Source organism: Zingiber officinale, chromosome 3A (assembly GCF_018446385.1).
Source record: "Zingiber officinale cultivar Zhangliang chromosome 3A, Zo_v1.1, whole genome shotgun sequence".
NCBI lineage: Eukaryota > Viridiplantae > Streptophyta > Magnoliopsida > Zingiberales > Zingiberaceae > Zingiber > Zingiber officinale.
The window spans coordinates 158,703,374-158,721,044 of record NC_055990.1 but is presented as its reverse complement, the minus strand read 5'-3'; the positions used below and the strand labels follow the sequence as shown (position 1 = coordinate 158,721,044).

General features: G+C 38.7%; 1 protein-coding gene and 3 non-coding genes across 6 annotated transcripts; 3 read left to right on the top strand and 1 right to left on the bottom strand.

Annotated features, from left to right (window-relative positions):
• Nucleotides 1-10,450: 10,450 nt before the first annotated feature.
• On the bottom strand, nt 10,451-16,943 carry LOC122053033 (E3 ubiquitin-protein ligase At3g02290-like). 3 transcript variants are annotated; one of them, XM_042614872.1, is made up of 6 exons: nt 16,808-16,917; nt 14,662-15,022; nt 14,428-14,566; nt 13,661-14,096; nt 12,597-12,706; nt 10,451-10,694 (listed from the first exon to the last, which is right to left on the bottom strand). In XM_042614872.1, exons 3-6 carry the CDS (start codon nt 14,545-14,547, stop codon nt 10,665-10,667), a joined length of 696 nt encoding a protein of 231 aa, XP_042470806.1. In that variant the 5' UTR covers nt 14,548-14,566; nt 14,662-15,022; nt 16,808-16,917; the 3' UTR covers nt 10,451-10,664. The 3 variants fall into 3 exon arrangements, with proteins under 3 accessions (XP_042470806.1, XP_042470805.1, XP_042470807.1); XM_042614871.1 differs by lacking the exon at nt 14,662-15,022 and having other exon boundaries at nt 16,808-16,943; XM_042614873.1 differs by lacking the exon at nt 14,662-15,022 and having other exon boundaries at nt 14,428-14,558; nt 16,808-16,942.
• A 247-nt stretch (nt 16,944-17,190) lies between these two features.
• Nucleotides 17,191-17,271, top strand: TRNAL-AAG. The gene has a single exon. It is a non-coding gene; the product is annotated as a tRNA-Leu (tRNA).
• Nucleotides 17,272-17,376: 105 nt separating this feature from the next.
• Nucleotides 17,377-17,457, top strand: TRNAL-AAG. The gene has a single exon. It is a non-coding gene; the product is annotated as a tRNA-Leu (tRNA).
• Nucleotides 17,458-17,562: 105 nt separating this feature from the next.
• TRNAL-AAG lies at nt 17,563-17,643 on the top strand. The gene has a single exon. It is a non-coding gene; the product is annotated as a tRNA-Leu (tRNA).
• Nucleotides 17,644-17,671: the final 28 nt, after the last annotated feature.

Below are 17,671 nucleotides of genomic sequence, written 5' to 3'. Positions count from 1 at the left end.
ACCCACAATGATCTGTGGTAGAGTGATCTCGCGCAGCTCGTAGTTAGATAGATATTACCTGTTTGCCCACAATGATCTATGGTAGAGTGATCTCGCGTAGACAGGGGTCGGGCCTTGACATTAGGGATGGTAATGGGGTGGGGCGGGGACGGGTTTGCCATCTCCATCCCCGCTCCTGAATTTCATCCCCGTCCCCATCCTCGCCCCCATCTCCACCTTTTCAGATTCGGAGAATCTCCGAACTCGAACCATCGGGGATCAAATTCTCATCCCTGCTCCCATCCCCACTTTCATCCTCAAATTAATTTTATATTATTATTATTATTATTTTACTATTAATATTAATATTATTATCAGTATTAATAATAATTTTATTATTAATATTTAAATTTTTTTTAATATCAATATTATCATTAATATTTTTAAAAATAATATAATAATAATAATAATAATAATAATAATAATATTATTATTATTATTATTATTATTATTATTATTATTATTATTTTCGGGGCAGGTTCGGGGATGGGGACAATATCCCCATACCCACCCCGAACCCGCCCCATCCCCGAAAAAATCGCTGAACTCGTCCCCATCCCCGAATAAATCAGGGATCTCCGTCCCCATTTTGGTTTTCCCTGCAGGGCCTTGAACCCGCGGAGAAAATTGTCATCCCTACTTGACATTGCGGACTGCCCACAATGATCTACAGTAGAGTGATCTCGCGTAGTCCCTATCTAGATAGCTAGATATCTTGATCACTTGTATTTTCTTGTGGCGGAGCGTAGCTCCCACGTATGATGGCTTACTTGTGATTTTATTCTTGGGTTATTATACCCTGGGTTGCCAACAGTGATCTATGGTAGAGTGATCTTGCACAGCCTGTAGCTAGATAGCTACTTCCCTGTCTGCCCACAGTGTAGAGTGATCTCGCGCAAACAGGGACCCTGACATTTTGAATTGCCCACAGTGATCTATGATAGAGTGATCTCGCATAGTCCCTAGCTATATAGCTAGATGCCTTGGTCACGTGCGGATTGTTTGTGGTAGAGTGTTACTCCCACATATTACGGATTGGTTGTGGTGGAGCGTTGCTCCCATATATTGCGGATTGGTTGTGATGGAGCATTGCTCTCACATGCTATGGATTGTTGGTGGTGGAGCGTTGCTCCCACATACAATGAATTGCTTATGGTGGAGCATTTGCTCCCACATATGACGTATTCTTGCGATGAACGATGCTCTTACATTTGATGACCTATTACTGTTTTATCATACATGATTATACTATTATGTATATATATATATATATATATATATATATATATATATATATGTTGGTTAGTCCTAGAACAACGTACCGGTTCCACTGTACAAAAATTTTTTGTACAAGTGTCGAACCTTTCCTTAAATAACCTATTGTGTTCTTTAGAAGTTAAATTAGGAATCGCGGATGGAACTTAACATCATTGATTCCAAATTTAACTTATATGTTCTTAATGGTTTAGATTTGAATCGCAAGCAGAACTTAACACTATTGATTCAAATCTACCTAAGTTATTAATTTCATAAATATTAATTTCCAAAATTGGCTTCCAGGACTGCATGGCGAGGCACATGGCCTTCTTGGATATGGGAGCAACCACCACCGCCTAGGCAAAGTCTTTTAAGGAAAGCTAATATTTATTTCCTTAAATAACTCTAGGTTAACCAAAAAGAACAATCGAATCACAAATTCGAAAAAGAAGAAAACACAAACTCGAAAAAAAACTATTTCGAAAACTCTAGAATCATATGCCTCTTATGTTTGGTATTTCCATAAATAACTATACAAAGAAAACTAGTATGATACAGAAAACAATTACTAGTTATACCTTTCTTTGTTAGCAAAATAACCTCTTGATCTTTTACCGTATTCCTCTTCTTATCTCGGACGTTGTGTGGGCAACGATCTTTCGAGACGAGAACCACCAAGTTCCTTCTTCTTCAAGCTAGATTCGGCCACCAAGAATTCTCCATGAGAAGTAGAGGTCCGACCACCACCACCAAGCTCCAAGGGATGCAAGAAACAAAAACCTCCTTTCTCTCCTTCTTCTCCTAGCTTGAACCGGCCACCATCAAGAGCTCCAAGAGGGGATAAAACCGGCCACTAGAGAAGAAGAGAAGAGGAGAGGGAGAACCTCTAAGGGTCGACCACACCAAGGAGAAAAAGAGAGGAAGAAAAGAATAGAGTTTGTTCACCATGAAAGCACCTCTACCCCCTCTTTTATAATCCTTGGTCTTGGCAAATAAGGAAATTTTAATAAAAACTTCCTTAATTCTTTTGCCATGAAAAGAAAAATTTATTTAATTAAAAATAATTTTCTCTTCTCCAAATTATTTGGCCGCCACATTTCTCCCCAAAATAAGGAAAGTTTTAATTAAAACAAAAATTAAAACTTCTTAATTTGTTTCCAGAAATTTATAAAAAATTTCTCTAATAATTTTAATCCCTTCATGATTGGTTAGTAAAAAGGAAATTTTATAAATTAAAATATTTCTTTTAAACATGTGGATAATTTTCAAAAAGGAAAGTTATCTCTAAAAATTAAAAACTCTTTTCAATTTACAAATAAGGAAAGATATCAAATCTTTTCTTAATCTTTTGTAGAAACTAATAAAAGAGAATATTTAATTTTTAAAACTCTCTTTTAAATTATGATCATGGTTAAAAAGGAAAGTTTTCTCAAAATTAAAATCTCCTTTCAATCTACAAATAAGGAAAGATTTCAAATCTTTTCTTAATCTTTTGTAGAAAGCTATAAAAAGAAAGATTTAAATTTTAAACTCTCTTTTAAAAATATGATATCCACATAAGAAATAATTTTAATAAAAATCTTTTTTAATATTCTAGTGGCCGGTCACCTAAGCTTGGGACCCAAGCTTTGGCCGACCACCAACTTGACTCATCCACTTGGTCTTGGCCGGCCCTAGCTTGGATTCCAAGCTAGCTTGGCTGGCCCCATTAAGATGGGTAAGAAGGTGGGTATGTGGTGGGTATAAATCTCTATATACAAGAGGTTACGATAGGGACCGAGAGGAGGAATTAGTTTTGGTCTCCCGATGAAATTAAGCAACCCGTGTTCGCCCCGAACACATAACTTATTTTCATCAATAATAATTCATTCCACTAAAGAACTATTATTGAACTACCGCACCAATCCCAAATTACATTTTGGGCTCTTTCTTATTATGAGTGTGTTAGTCTCCCTGTGTTTAAGATGTTGTCCACTAATTAAGTGAGTTACTGACAACTCATTTAATTAATATCTTAGTTCAAGAGTAGTACCACTCAACCTTATCGTCATGTCGGACTAAGTCCACCTGCAGGGTTTAACATGACAATCCTTATGAGCTCCTCTTGGGGACATTATCAACCTACATCACTAGGACACAGTTTCCTTCTATAATCAACAACACATACTATAAGTGATATCATTTCCCAACTTATCGGGCTTATTGATTTATCGAACTAAATCTCACCCATTGATAAATTAAAGAAATAAATATCAAATATATGTGCTTGTTATTATATTAGGATTAAGAGCACACACTTCCATAATAACTGAGGTCTTTGTTCCTTTATAAAGTCAGTATAAAAAGAAACGACCTCTAATGGTCCTACTCAATACACTCTAAGTGTACTAGTGTAATTATATAGTTAAGATAAACTAATACCTAATTACACTACGACCTTCCAATGGTTTGTTCCTTTCCATCTTGGTCGTGAGCTACTGTTTATAATTTATAAAGAACCGATAACACGATCTTCTGTGTGTGACACCACACACTATGTTATCTACAATATAAATTAATTGAACATCTACATTTGGTATATATAAATGTAGACACTTGACCAATGTAATTCTTATAAATGTTTATACAAAAGCTAGACTTTTAGTATACACACCAACAATATATATATATATATATATATATAGGTATTATGAGCAGATCTATTGTTGATCCCTAGTGATTTACTGAACGTTATATCATATGTGTTAGATCGGTACTGGTATGTATGTTTATCATGTCATATATGATCATACTCTTATTTCCCTACAGAGACTGTATATCTTTGATCACCTTACACTTTTGTCCATATACTATTATGTTCTTATTACCCGCTAAGTGATCCGCACTCACCACCCCTTGTACTGGTTTTCTTTCGCCAGGTAGTAGGTAGAGGTCTGAGGAGTTGCTTGGAGGATCCTGTTTGTCAGTTCCACGTCACATCGGAGATCGACTTTCCATGTTATTTGGTATTACGCTATTGATTCTCTGTATTTGGTCTTGGTATTGTATTATGTTGGTTTGTTTATGGTTTTGAACTTTGTGGCCACATTTATTCGTTTTGGATTTGTATTGTAGTGTAAGTCATGCCGGCATGCAGTCAGTGTTTTATTTTGCATAGTTTGTGTTTATACCAGCTGTGTAGTTTTATTTTCTTTCGTTGTATTCTTTATGTTTCAGCTGTGTGGGCTACCTATATAACTGCATAGTTATGTTCTTTTTGTTTCAACCGTGTGGGCTAAGTATATAACTGTGTGGTTGTGTATATTCCAGTCGTGTGGGCTGTTGATTATTTCTTATGTGAGCTTGTGACCTTGTATACAAGATTCATTTGTCACTGCTATAGGGGAGGTGCTGTCCGATTTTTGTCGGACAACCTTACTCTCGGGGCATGATAATGCGTATACCTGGCCAACAGAGAGGACCCTCTTTTTATACTGACCATTGTAATTTCCGTAATAATGTTATAATGAGACATCAAAGAAATTCTGGTGTCAGAGTATATCAGTTGATGGAAGATGTCGTGACATGCATGTGGCAGAGTATCGGAACATTCCCTAACGAATAACCGTTATTCTCTAATATGTGGTTGTGATTCCTTGACAATGTTGTCTCCTGGCGATAGTCCAACCAGTACTAGGGTCGACCTAGTATATGTTAGGAGTCGTGCCCTTGAGAAGCTAGGAGCTGAGTCTTGGAGATCTGATTGGTGCTTGGGTTGACCAGGAGTAGACTGAGATCTGTGTCCATGAGAAGTGAGGGGTTGAGCCTTGGAGTCCGATTGGCACGGGGCCGACCGAGAGTAGATACAGAGTCATGTCTATGAGAAGTGAGGGGTTGAGTCCTAGGGTTCGACCGACTCGGGGGCCAACCAAGAGTAGACTAGGAGTCGTGCCCATGAGAAGTGAGGATCTGAGCCTTGGGGGTCTTGTTGGTGTAATATCCCCTGGGCCAGGTTGACCAGGTTGATTAAGTTTGAGTTGACTCAAGCTTGAGTCTTGATGTTTAGGTTTCAATGTTTGATAATATGTGGAGATTGTAGGTGCAATCGTCGATTAGGGAGATCGTTGGTGCAATTCTCCTTTGGTCAATGTTTGACTAGTTTGATGTGAAGAAGAGTCAAGTAGGTCAAGATTGACCAGATACTTGACTGGGAAAGTCCTAGTTGGAGGTTAGGCAAAGGCAAGTCCTAGTGAGTGAAGTCAGGCAGTTGGAAAGTCCCGGTGAGTGAAGCTGAGCAGTGGGAAAATCCTAGTGAGTGAAGCCAGGTGAAAATTCTAATGAGTGAAGCTAAGTGAAAGTCCTGATGAGTGAAGACAGGTAGTTGAAAGTCCTAGTAAGTGAAACTAGGCAAATGAAAATGTCCCGATAAGTGAAGTCGGACAGTGGAAAAATCCTGGTGAGTGAAGGCAGTTGAAAGTCCTAGTGAGTGAACCTAGGCAAAAGGAAAGTCCTGGTGAGTGAAGCCAGGCACATGGAAATCCAAGTGGGCCAAGGTTGACCGGACACCTGGTGTTGGAGAAGTCCAAGTAGGTCAAAGGAGTGATCAGATGCTAGGCACGAAGAGTCCCAACAGGTCAGGGTTGACCGAATGTTGGGTTTGGGAGTCCTAGACTTTACTCGGGCAAGCTAGGGTTGGTCAATTTGATCAAGTGATCAAATTGGACCAATCCCAATCGATCAACTGATCGATTGGGCATAGTGCTGCGATAAACAGTAGCCCAATTGATCAGCTGATCGATTGGGAACCTAAATCACGAGCACAGAATACAACCCAATCGACCGGCCAATCGATTGGGCACCGTTAATCAATTGGTCGATTGATTGGGGGATGATTTTCTCGCGCAATCATGAAGAAGCCTGAATCGATCAGTCGATCGATTCAGGCAGTTTCTAGTAGAGCATAGAGGTGTTCTGAATCAATCAGCCGATCGATTCAAGCCTCCCCAATCGATTGGGATGTGACTGTTGTGAATGAAGCGCCAAGTTTAAAGTCGTATTCCTCGCAGCGACTCAGTATCTCTCCACGATCTTCTCTCATGATTCTCACAGGTTATCACCGCCAGTTCTTGAAGCGTCTTGGAGTGAGATGCTGCTGCATTTCCAAGGTCAAGAGGCGTTCTAAACAAGAAGGAAAAGCAAGCTAGATTTTCGCCATTGTAAATCTTGTAAGATTTGTTATTGTATTAGCTTGTATTTCTTTCTTCTTATATTGAGAGGTTGTACAAAGCTTCTCTGCTTTCGGTAGTTACCGAGAATGAGTGTTTTTCTTAGTAGAGAGTGTGGCGTGTGTGGAACCATGGATTAGTCACCTCTTCTTAAGGTGGATACCAAGTAAATCTACGTGTTAGCGTTGTGAGTCTTGTTTCGAGTCCTTTCCACAGCATATCGACAATACCGAGGCAAGCAAACGAAGCGCGATAAGCTATTCACCCCCTCTCCCCTCTAGCTACAAATCAACCCTAATAGGTCTGACAGGCACGGGGAACAACCGAGAGTAGACTGGGAGTTAGATCCATGAGAAGTGAGGAGCTGAACTCTGGGGTCTGACCTATGTGGGGGCTGACTAGAGTAGACTGGGGATCATACCCATGAGAAGTGAGGGGTTGTGCCCCGGGATCTGACTGACATTGGGTCCGATCGGGAGTAGACTGAGAGTTATGCCCATGAGAAGTGAGGGACTGAGCCATGGGAGTCCAATCGACACTGGAACCGATCGGGAGTAGACTAGGAGTCATGCCCATAAGAAATGAGGGGCTAAGCCTTGGGGTCCGACCGACCCTGTGGTTGACCAAGAGTAGACTGGGAGTCATGACCATGAGAAGTGAGGGGTTGCGCCCTGGAGTCCGACCGGTCGGCGTTGGGGCTGACCGGGAGTCATGCCATGAGAAGTGGGAGCTAGCCCTGAGGTCTAACTGGCTCGAGGGTTGACCAGAAGTAGACTAGGAGCAATGCCCATGAGAAGTGAGGGGCTAAGCCCTTGGGATTCGACCAACATTAGGGCCGATTAGGAGTAGACTGGGAGTTATGCCTATGAGAAGTGAGGGGCTAACCCCTGGGGGTTCGACCGACACTGGGTTGACCGGGAGTAGACTGGGAGTCATGCTCATGAGAAGTGAGGGGCTGAGCCCTGGGGGTCCGATCGACACTAGAGTTGACCATGAGTAGACTAGGAGTTATGCCCATGAGAAGTGAGGGGTTGAGTCCTTAGAGTCTGACCGACACGGAGGCCGACTGAGAGTAGACTTGGAGCCATATCTATGAGAAGTGAGAGGATGAGCCCTGGGGTCCGACCAGCACTGGGGCCGACCGAGAGTAGATTGGAAGCCATGACCATGAGAAGTGAGGGGTTGGGGCCGTGATTTGACCAGTATTAGGGCCAACCCAGAGTAGATTGGGAGTCATGCCCATGAAAAGTGAGGATTGAACTCTGGAGTCCAACTGGCTATGGGGTCGTTCGGTTGTGAACTAAGAGCAGTGACCCTGAGGCGGGGGATCCAAGTCCCGAGAAAAATGGTCCATTCAGACACGTACTCCTTGACCTTGACTATCACTTTTGATTACACATCATCTTGACTGATTCGGTAATGAAGAGGACCAAGGAGTAGAAAGACCGGCTGACGTGGAAGACAAAGTCAAGTGGGGTATCCAAACCGGCTGATCAGACAGACTGGGTACGCTCGAGTAGAATGGGTACTGTCGAGCGGATGGTACTAGCTTAGGAGACAAATAAGTTGGGCACTCCCTGGTCGGGTAAATTGCCCTCTGACAATAAAGAAAGTTAATTAGCAGTTGGTCTCTTTGATTGGGCTCCGCATCCGGTCAGAGCGGGATAACCGACGACGATCAGGAAGCAAGGAAAGAGACGAGCCAATAGGCCCTAAGGACACTGCCAAGCGGGGGTAGCCCAGCCAAGCGAACTCTGGTCGGCTGAGCATGCCCCCACCAAATACCTTATCATATCTTTTTTGGAGTTTGTACTACTGACAATATGACATGTCTAGCAGGTAAATTGTACTTTAGAAGCTTCCAGATTATTACATCATAGGATTGCATGACTGCTTAAGAATGGTGTCAGAGACACTTTTTTGACGTGTCTTTTCCTAAAACACCTAGAAAAATATGCCTAGCTTTGAGATGCGTGCACAAAGTCTACAGTGGCACTATAAAAAAAGGTTCCCACCTACGAGGAGAGGTGTGTACAACTTCATTTACTATACACTTTGTTTATAGTTCTTCATCTTTTGAGATCACCCGACACTGACTTGAACGTCAGATGACCAATATTGAGAACCTCTTCCTTACTCGGTATTGATACTTTTGTGTCACATAATTATTTGGAGTCTTTGCTATATTAACTTTAAAGTCACATCTCCAACTTGTAATCCTTACATGTGATAAGATTATTGACTATTGACCCTACACTATTTCCGATTCCATCCACTATACGCCATATCATATAATACATGTTTTTTTTGCGAAGATTTTTTTCTTTGGAAATTCATTTAAATTGTGGCTATTTGGCAGCAAATATTATCACTGGGAGTAGATGAAGTGTGTTTGTCTCTTAATCAATACGATGAAGGCTTTCATTTTTCTGATTAAGACAAGTCAGAAATTTTCTGAGAATCCATTCCGTTTGTCAATTAAAATTATACAGCTCATGTGCTTGGAATTCAATCTTCTAAGCTTCGCTAAGAAACATTAGTTTGAACATCCACTTCAAAAAACTAAACAAATACTTAATATCACCCTCAAGCTAAATCATTGGCTTGTAAATTCCGAAAATCTACAATGAAGTGTGACAGGATTTTTTATTTTAAAAAAAAGGGAAAATGAAAGGCCACACGAGCCTTCTCTTCTGTTGAAAGAGAAGCCCACGGAGTCCATGTGTTTTTGCACTACCTTTATTTAAAGCTCCAGGTTGCTTGTTTTAAGCTGCAACTTGAAAATTACAATGAACTAGTCTCGAATGGAATAAAGAGGCTGAGCATGATATAAGAGGGGTTATGGAGAAAGCAAGAGGAAGGTCCTAACTGAGCAGAAAAAGCTGCAGTCTCCATGGAAGCATCAAGTACACAGACCTTACGGTCTGCAGAGAATCTAAGCCTTCCCAAGGTATTAATTGCTTCATTTCAGATCAGGAAAAAAAAAGAAGCTATTTTTCTTATTAATTCTCATCACGTGTATAAAGTTCATTAGAATGGATGCTGTTGTCCCTGATCAAGTAGGAGTTTTTCCATGTTAAATTCAGCACCTCTGTATTATCTTGCATTGAGTACTTTTTCAGTTTCTTGGCTGTTTAGGTTTGGATAAAATGGCAACATTTTTTTATTATTTTTAGTTTTTGCTTCATGCTGGAGGGAAAAAGTACTATGAAAAGGAGCTTGTCTTTGTTTTTTTAAAACACATTACTGGACTAGAAAGAGACTTGCAAGAGAGACTTTAGTGCCCAGCTTCTTGTGATCTCACATATTAAAAGAGAGAAGCAATTAACTAGCTCAGAGTTGACTAGATTATTTATTCAAGAATGGCAATTTAACAGACTAAATCCTTCTTAAGTTTTCCTGTGGCCTGATTTTCATGAGTAATGTTTATATTTGATCGAAAATCCATCCCATGGAAAATTGTTTGTTTACCAACAAACGAATTTAATTAATTTGCCATTAAGCTGATTGCAAACATGGTTCTGATGCAAATTTAGGTGCAAGTGGTTGTTATGACTGCCAATATGAGCTGCAGCCACTGCAAGATGAGGATCTCCAGGGTCGTCTCCAAGATGAACAGTAAGAATTAATATCTAGGTTGGGTCACAAGAAATATATATCTACTGCAACAACTTTGGAACTAACTTCATTTGTAGAAGGATTGATAGATTACACGGTGGACATGACCAAGAAAGAGGTAACGATGAGGGGTGTCATCGACACCAAGAAGGGAGGAACACGTCAAACCAAGAAGAAGAGATCTTTGAGTTTATTTGGACTAGAGTGTTTTGGTGCAACCTAGTTACATCATGTACAATGACTAGCATTATAGTTACTGATACATGAAATATTTGAAAATTTTTAAAATGGAAAGAAATAAACATGTAAAGAAGCTACAGACTGTACAGATGGAGATTATAAATATATTTTTCCAAAGTGGAACAGAGGTAGGGTGTGGTGTTAGTTGTTCAAGATTTCATGACTTTGATATGATGATCATAAATGATGAATTTGCACTACATTCATATGGGAAAAAACTGCAACAATCTCCACATATTAGGTCACAGATTACTGCTAGTTTGTTGAAGTCTGAAATCTGAACCAATATTACTGCTCTGCAGGTCTTCATTGGGGACTCTCATGGAATTCCATCTCCTGAGATTTATGGCCAAGTCATGAAATGATTAAGACAGCGAATTTAAATATGATGTCTATTGCAATTGAATCCATGAGCCATTTGATGGCCAGATTTGAAAATAAATAAATAAGCAGCATTAGAAAAGATGTCAACGTAAAGCAACGCTGGCAAATGCATCTGTTGAATTGGTACATTGATTTGTTCAAACCTATTGAACTGAAAACTGGGTATTCGTACGTTTTATAAAGTAATCCCCATGAACCTTTTGCATCTTGTTAAAAGAAGAATAAATCAGAGAAACACCAAACAAATAAGATTCCTATTTTTGTAATAAATAGAATAAGATCAAGTCTACTAACTTTTTCTCTCTTTTTTTTTTTGTTTTAGTAAATAATTTGTGAACCTATAGATAAGTTGTAATTTGTGTAAATTCAAAATAATTCAAATAATACTTTTCTTTTACCATGGTAGGTTGATGTAGGTATTGCCATCCCTAACTGCAGTGAGTCCTTAACAAGTATCTTCTATAGTAGTGAATACCACAGGCCTAGCAAGTTGTTTCTAAACATGCATCTTCCAACAAATACTAATCAGAGATGGGCAAGTTTTCGTATAAATTCCCAAAATGTTTTCGCATATACTCTGTCATGCAGCAGTATTGTAACTTTGTCAGTTTGTAACTGATATATACTTCTCCGCAATAATATCAAGGAAATTAGCAGAAAAAAAGTTATGGCACATGCACGATCAAATGAGTACCTCAGTACTAATATGCCTTGCCCATTCAAACACCATGAATCAAGAAACTGGAAAAAGACAACTCTAGGGAGAGATGCAGCAACGGCCCTGTTGAGATTCAATCAACTTTTCGTATTGGAAAGATTTGGTAAAAATCATGGGTTTAAAAGGATGTAGGAAATCTCCATTGGCATGAGACCTTTTGGAGAGCCCAAGAGCAAAGCCATGAGGGCCTAGGCCCAAAGTGGACAATATATGAACATCCTTTCGGGCACAACAATTAATATCAGGCCATGGTCCAAACTAGATGCAATGTGGGATGACCTTGAACGACGTTGAGGGTAGACCAGAGCTGGTCATGAGTGATCGGATGCTCGTGGGGAGGCCCGGAGTAGGTCAAGGTGACTGGATGCTTGTGTGGGGCTCGGAGCAAGTCAGAGTGACCAGATACTTACAGGGGGCGAGTAGGATGCTTGCGGGGAGGCCCAAAGTAGGTCAGGGTGACCGGATGCGGTTGCTCGCGGGGAGACCCAGAGTAGGTCGGGATGACTGAATGCTCACGGGGAGGCCTGAACCATGAGAGTAATTGTGGTCATTCGTTTGAGGGGAGGATTGTTGGGGTTCAATTAAAGTCTCATATTGGAAAGATTTGGCAAAGATCATGAGTTTAAAAGGATGTAGGATATCTCTATTGACATGATGCCTTTTGGGGAGAGCCCAAGAGCAAAGTCATGAGGGCCTAGGCCCAAAGTGGATAATATCATATCATTGTGGAGATATATAGACATCCTTTTGGGTACAACAGACCCATTTTTCTTGTTTGCTTAAGCGAAGAAGGTAACAACCAAAAGATTATTTGTAAAACCACAAACTGGTGGTGATATACTATAAACTGTCCAATGCTAGACCATTTAAGTTCATAAAGATTGCGTCCACATATGGATCATTACTCCCATGAAATCTTTAGTGATTGAAGAGAATATGGTGATCCACAAGATAAAAAAGAAAATGAATTTATGGGATCCAGAACATTTCTAGATAATCAAACGCCCAGCACAGGATAATCTACACACACACATACATCACAAAAATAAATTCATCATCTTTGCATAAAATTGCTGATCTATTAGCAATAAATATGATCAAGCTAAGATAGTAAAGGAGGTAAATTGTTTAAGTACCTTTCCACAAACTGGACAAGTGTCACTTCTTTCCATCCATTCATATATACAGCCGAGATGAAAATGATGAGAACACCTTGCCACAATTTTGGGATTTTCTGGAGTATATTCTGTGATGAGTAGACAATTAAGAATCACTCAAATGACCATCAGCTGTTCCCATAAGTTAACATTTCTCTCGAGTCTGAATGATGACTTAACAAAGGAAATTACCATAACTAACAAGATCCAAAAGGATATTATATACAAAATTCAGATTCATCTGTAACAAAGAAAATGTAAGAAGACTTTGCAGTAGTAGATATAACTATTGTCTATAGATAAGTCCAGTTTTGGACTTGAAATTTGCAATTATACAAAGTTGATTTTGGAGCATTGGATAGGACAATTGTTAAGTAGTGAGGATGATCTTCCACTTAAATTTATAAGCTATTGAGCTATAAATGTCTATATATTGGAATGCGTTAAGCATGATGGATGGGTAGCTGGTACTAATTGCAAAAATCTTATGCTATCAGGAAAAAACACAATCCAGCCTTACATTTTAAGATTCAAAAGCTTACAATATTAGGAAAGAACACTGATTAATTTTATATTTTAATACTTCCTGGTGTGAGCTTGCAAATTGGATTGTCCAACTCAAAACATGATTAATTTAGCTTAATCAGTTGTATGTTTTTCCTAATTAAAAAAAATCAGATATATGTATCCTCATAACACTAGGAGGAATTGAGCATGCTTCTGTGCAATGATAAACCTGATTAACTACTTGACCCATAAGTTGACATTGTTAGTTTACTGGAACTTTTCAATGTTCATTTTTCTAGAAAAAATAATTTTAAAAAATGAAAAAAATAGAAAACAAAAGATTAACCATCATCTTTTAACTTCCTATACAACAAAACTTATTTTCTATGCAGAAAATCAAGAAAAATAATTATTATCGACCATATTCTGAAATGATCAAACTAGAAAGCTGTAGTTTTAGGAGTATAGCAGACATCATGCTGAGGAGGCAAACTATGTAAAAATGCTTAGACTGGGTTTAGTGTCTTTGAAGTCACCTTCCAGACATGTAGGGCAGACATCTTCATCTTCTGAAGATGTAACAAGCAAACGTGTGCCAGATGCTTTTGTCGACAAATTTTTCTCTGATTCAATGTGGGCCATGTTGCATGACTTGCATCCTTCAACAGATTCTGTAATATTTCGTTTTACAACACTTCCCAAGGTTTCAACAGCAGAACTGCTACCATTTCTTCTAAGTGTGTGCAAATCTTCAAGGATGTGGCTCATAGACTTCTCACGTCTCAAGACCAATCCCTCATGTTGTGACAGAGAATATCTAGGATCTATTTCATAAGGTGGTGGTCTAGGAACAAGGTGAGATGTCTCTGATAATGAACTATCAGAAACAATTCCTGATGCCGAAGATGCTAATGAAGTTGTCTGAATTTGGGCAGAAAAACGCCCATCAAGCCTTTGAAATGTTTCACCACACTGCAAGGATGAAAGATTTTCAAACTCGCAAAAAATCACCAAGGTGAACTAAAATATTAATTGAAGGTGCCAGACAAGTTGACAATAAATAGAGAAATATTCAGAAAGCTTTTTTCTGATATAACTTTTTGATACAATTAAATCTAAGAAATAATGCCAACCAAGAGAAATTATGTGCATTAGAATCACTGAATATTTAAGATGATGGTTCATACTAGAATGACAAGCTATAAGTCCCAATAGTTAAGAATCCTTTAGAAATTTGGGTTGGCTTTTGCCATCTTCTTCAAAAAGGTAAAATAAACTGAAATACTGAAATGTCTACTATTACCCCATTCAATAGCTGATGAAAGAAATATCTTAGGCATAAGCAGTGCTGATATATGGGATTGCTTGAGTAGGCATATTCTTCAAAGTCCTCTGGACACAGACAGCAACAGAGTGCACCCATGAATGCAGTCCCTGGTTAACTTTGCACAATTGCAAGTATTAGGATCACTAAGAGTTCAAGATCAGGTAAAATAAAAATTTAGATGCAATAATATTTTCCGGATCATGAACTTACCACAGAGCAGGTTGCAAAACCTGCAAGAAGTTTCTTAGTCTTGCTAAAATTTCCAGAGATTTTACAAAGAACAAAAATTCAGACTTCTTTCAACCTCCCCCACAATGGAATCAAAATATTTCCATTATTACCCATAAATTGATAACCTCATATTTATCAGGTTATTTACAAGAAAGACGATGCTCAGTCTTTTGAATTGGAGACAAACGCATGTAAACTTGCAACTGATGTTCTGTCCTTGAAATTGGAGTTCAAATGCATGCACACTTGCAACTCCAGGAGCTCAAAACAAAATGAAAAATGCACTTCATCACATGTCAAGCACATGCAGACAATCAGGCATCAACGAGTATATGTGAACCTAGAAACCAAAAAAAACATTGCTTTGGCAAACTCAATATGTAGCAAGAGGAGATACATTAATAAGTTAGCAGTAAGAGCAATCATATAGAAGTTGGCAAGGTTACTTCATAAGGAGCTTATATCCGAAAAGATTCTCCATGAAATGGAGCAGAATGAACAAGCCATAGCCAGACTACACAGATCTTATTGATAAGGTTATTTGTATACATTGAAATCTACTCTAAACTTTTAGAATCACATAATAACAGTGTTAAGGTCAAAACCAAGAATCAAAGAAGTCAAACAACAAATGCTCCAGTTAGGACAATAGTCTGGTATACTCACTCAATCGAACTCATCACATCACAAACATTTCCATACCATCCCCCAACATACAATCAGCTCCTAATGAACCTCTTCGAGTATTAAACATTGCAATAAATATTCAAAAGGCCTTCGTAAACAGAACAATCAAGCTATAACTAATTGTAGAAGCAAAGAAAACAACAATTTAGATGTCAAATAATCTTTGAATAAATTTGACATTTACAAGAGTGTGGGTGGGTTGCTGAAAATAAAGAAACGGATCAATAACATTCGCACATTCGATTTCTGATAAAAGTAAAGATGCCAATCATGCCACACTTATGCCAAGCAAGCAACACTTAGTGTATGTTCAAAAATGATAGCATGATGTCAACACTGGCTGGTAGCAAAACCAATGAAACCTACGCAAATGTTTCTAAACTACACTTGATGCACATTTCTCATTAGCATGTTGGCATGGTAAACTACTGTATAGTCCAATTCTATTTGTGTCTTGAAACATCAAAGAATGTATCCAAATACAACTCGATACTACCACTATGATAATAATGCTATGCTTTTCTCTACACAACCAACTACTTGGTTAAATATAATTAACTACCAAAACTATTATATGATACATTTCCAAATGCTTTCCTCTTCCATACCATGATTATTTACAAATTTAGTCATGCATAGCAACAAACCAGGCCACCATCTATGCAACATATATTACAAAAATCATTTAATGTGTCAAAAATCTCATGCATTTGCCATGTAACACAGGCCAACTATTCATCAAGCCATGTTCGTCAAACCAAGATATGCTGCTATACGAGGTATTTATCAACATGGTTTCTGCATCACAATATCCTAACGATCCCAAATTACACAGTAAAATTTTTCCCTTTGGTAGCATGTTTCATCAAGTGCCAAACTGACTTATCTATTTCAATTATTTGGCTACTTGATTATGCCTTTTGAATAAAAAGTTTTGCTTGAACCACACGTCTACCAAATTCTCCAAGAAATTCTACCCTTTTCTCTGTCTTTTTGTGAAGTCCCAACTCAAGCTAAACATGTCCAATTAAAGAACATTTTCTTTCTTTCTGATACTAGAATCTCATTTCTAATTAGTAATATAAATTGGATACCCAATATATTGACGCAAAAAGGCATTCTATCTTCTGATTTATAAAATATAGAACTAAGAACACAATTGGAACACCACAGATAAATGTAGAAAGATGAAATATTTTTCCGCATTTACCAAATAAAACGCAAACACAAGTCCTGCTCGAAAGAACTACTTCAAAAATTCATAAATAATAAAGCCTCTTCGGCGATACACTATTGAAATACATAAATAAACTGATCTCATCGGGCTCCCAGGAGAGACGATAAAATAATTGGGAAACAGCAATCGAGGCGAGAGATTGAGAAATAACAAAGCTAGGTCTAGAATCAAACAAAATACAATATAGGCGAAAATTCTCACCTTGATGAGAGAAATCCAATCGAGAGAGGGTATACCGCCCTCTCGCATATTGGGCGAGGGGAAAGGCAAAAACCGAGAAAACGAAGAATACGAGCCCAGGAGGAGACGGGTTTGGTGCGGTGTCGCATGTCGTCACCGCTGCATCATTGTGGGCACCACCCCCATAGAAAGTCTACATGCGAGAAGACCGGCCTTTGCCATCGTGTCCTACCATCGTCCGTCCGTTCTGCGTAGCAGAGCCAACGGAGTACGGGGTGCGATAAGAGGAGTCAGATGAGGATGTTCGCATAAACATGCGAGTTCGTGCTCAACAAATGAAATATGCGTGACTGAAGAAGCAATAATATAAATAATATATTTAAATTTGATATAACAGAAAACATGTTGAGATGGCCGAGTTGGTCTAAGGCGCCAGATTAAGGTTCTGGTCCGAAAGGGCGTGGGTTCAAATCCCACTCTCAACATTTTCTTAATTTTTTACCCTTTGAAAATTTGCAATCTAATAATTGAGTCAGGCTGAAGAAGTAATATTATAAATAATATTATTAAATTCATGCAATTACAAACGTGTTGAGATGGCCGAGTTGGTCTAAGGCGCCAGATTAAGGTTCTGGTCAGAAAGGGCGTGGGTTCAAATCCCACTCTCAACATTTTCTCAGGTTTTTTTCCTTTGAAAAGTTGCAATCTAATAATTGATTCAGGCTGAAGAAGTAATATTACAAATAATATAGTTTAATTTATACAACAATTCATATGTTGAGATGGCCGAGTTGGTCTAAGGCGCCAGATTAAGGTTCTGGTCCGAAAGGGCGTGGGTTCAAATCCCACTCTCAACATTTTCTCGTTTTTTTTCCCTTTGAAAAT

Coding starts and splice junctions, on each gene's coding strand:
- LOC122053033 (XM_042614871.1), bottom strand. CDS start 14,547: ATGGGTGCACTCTGTTGCTGTCTGTGTCCAGAGGACTTTGAAGAATAT. Junction 14,097..14,427: donor TTCATCAGCTATTGAATGGG/GTAATAGTAGAC, acceptor TCATCCTTGCAG/TGTGGTGAAACATTTCAAAG. Junction 12,707..13,660: donor CTGCCCTACATGTCTGGAAG/GTGACTTCAAAG, acceptor TACTCATCACAG/AATATACTCCAGAAAATCCC.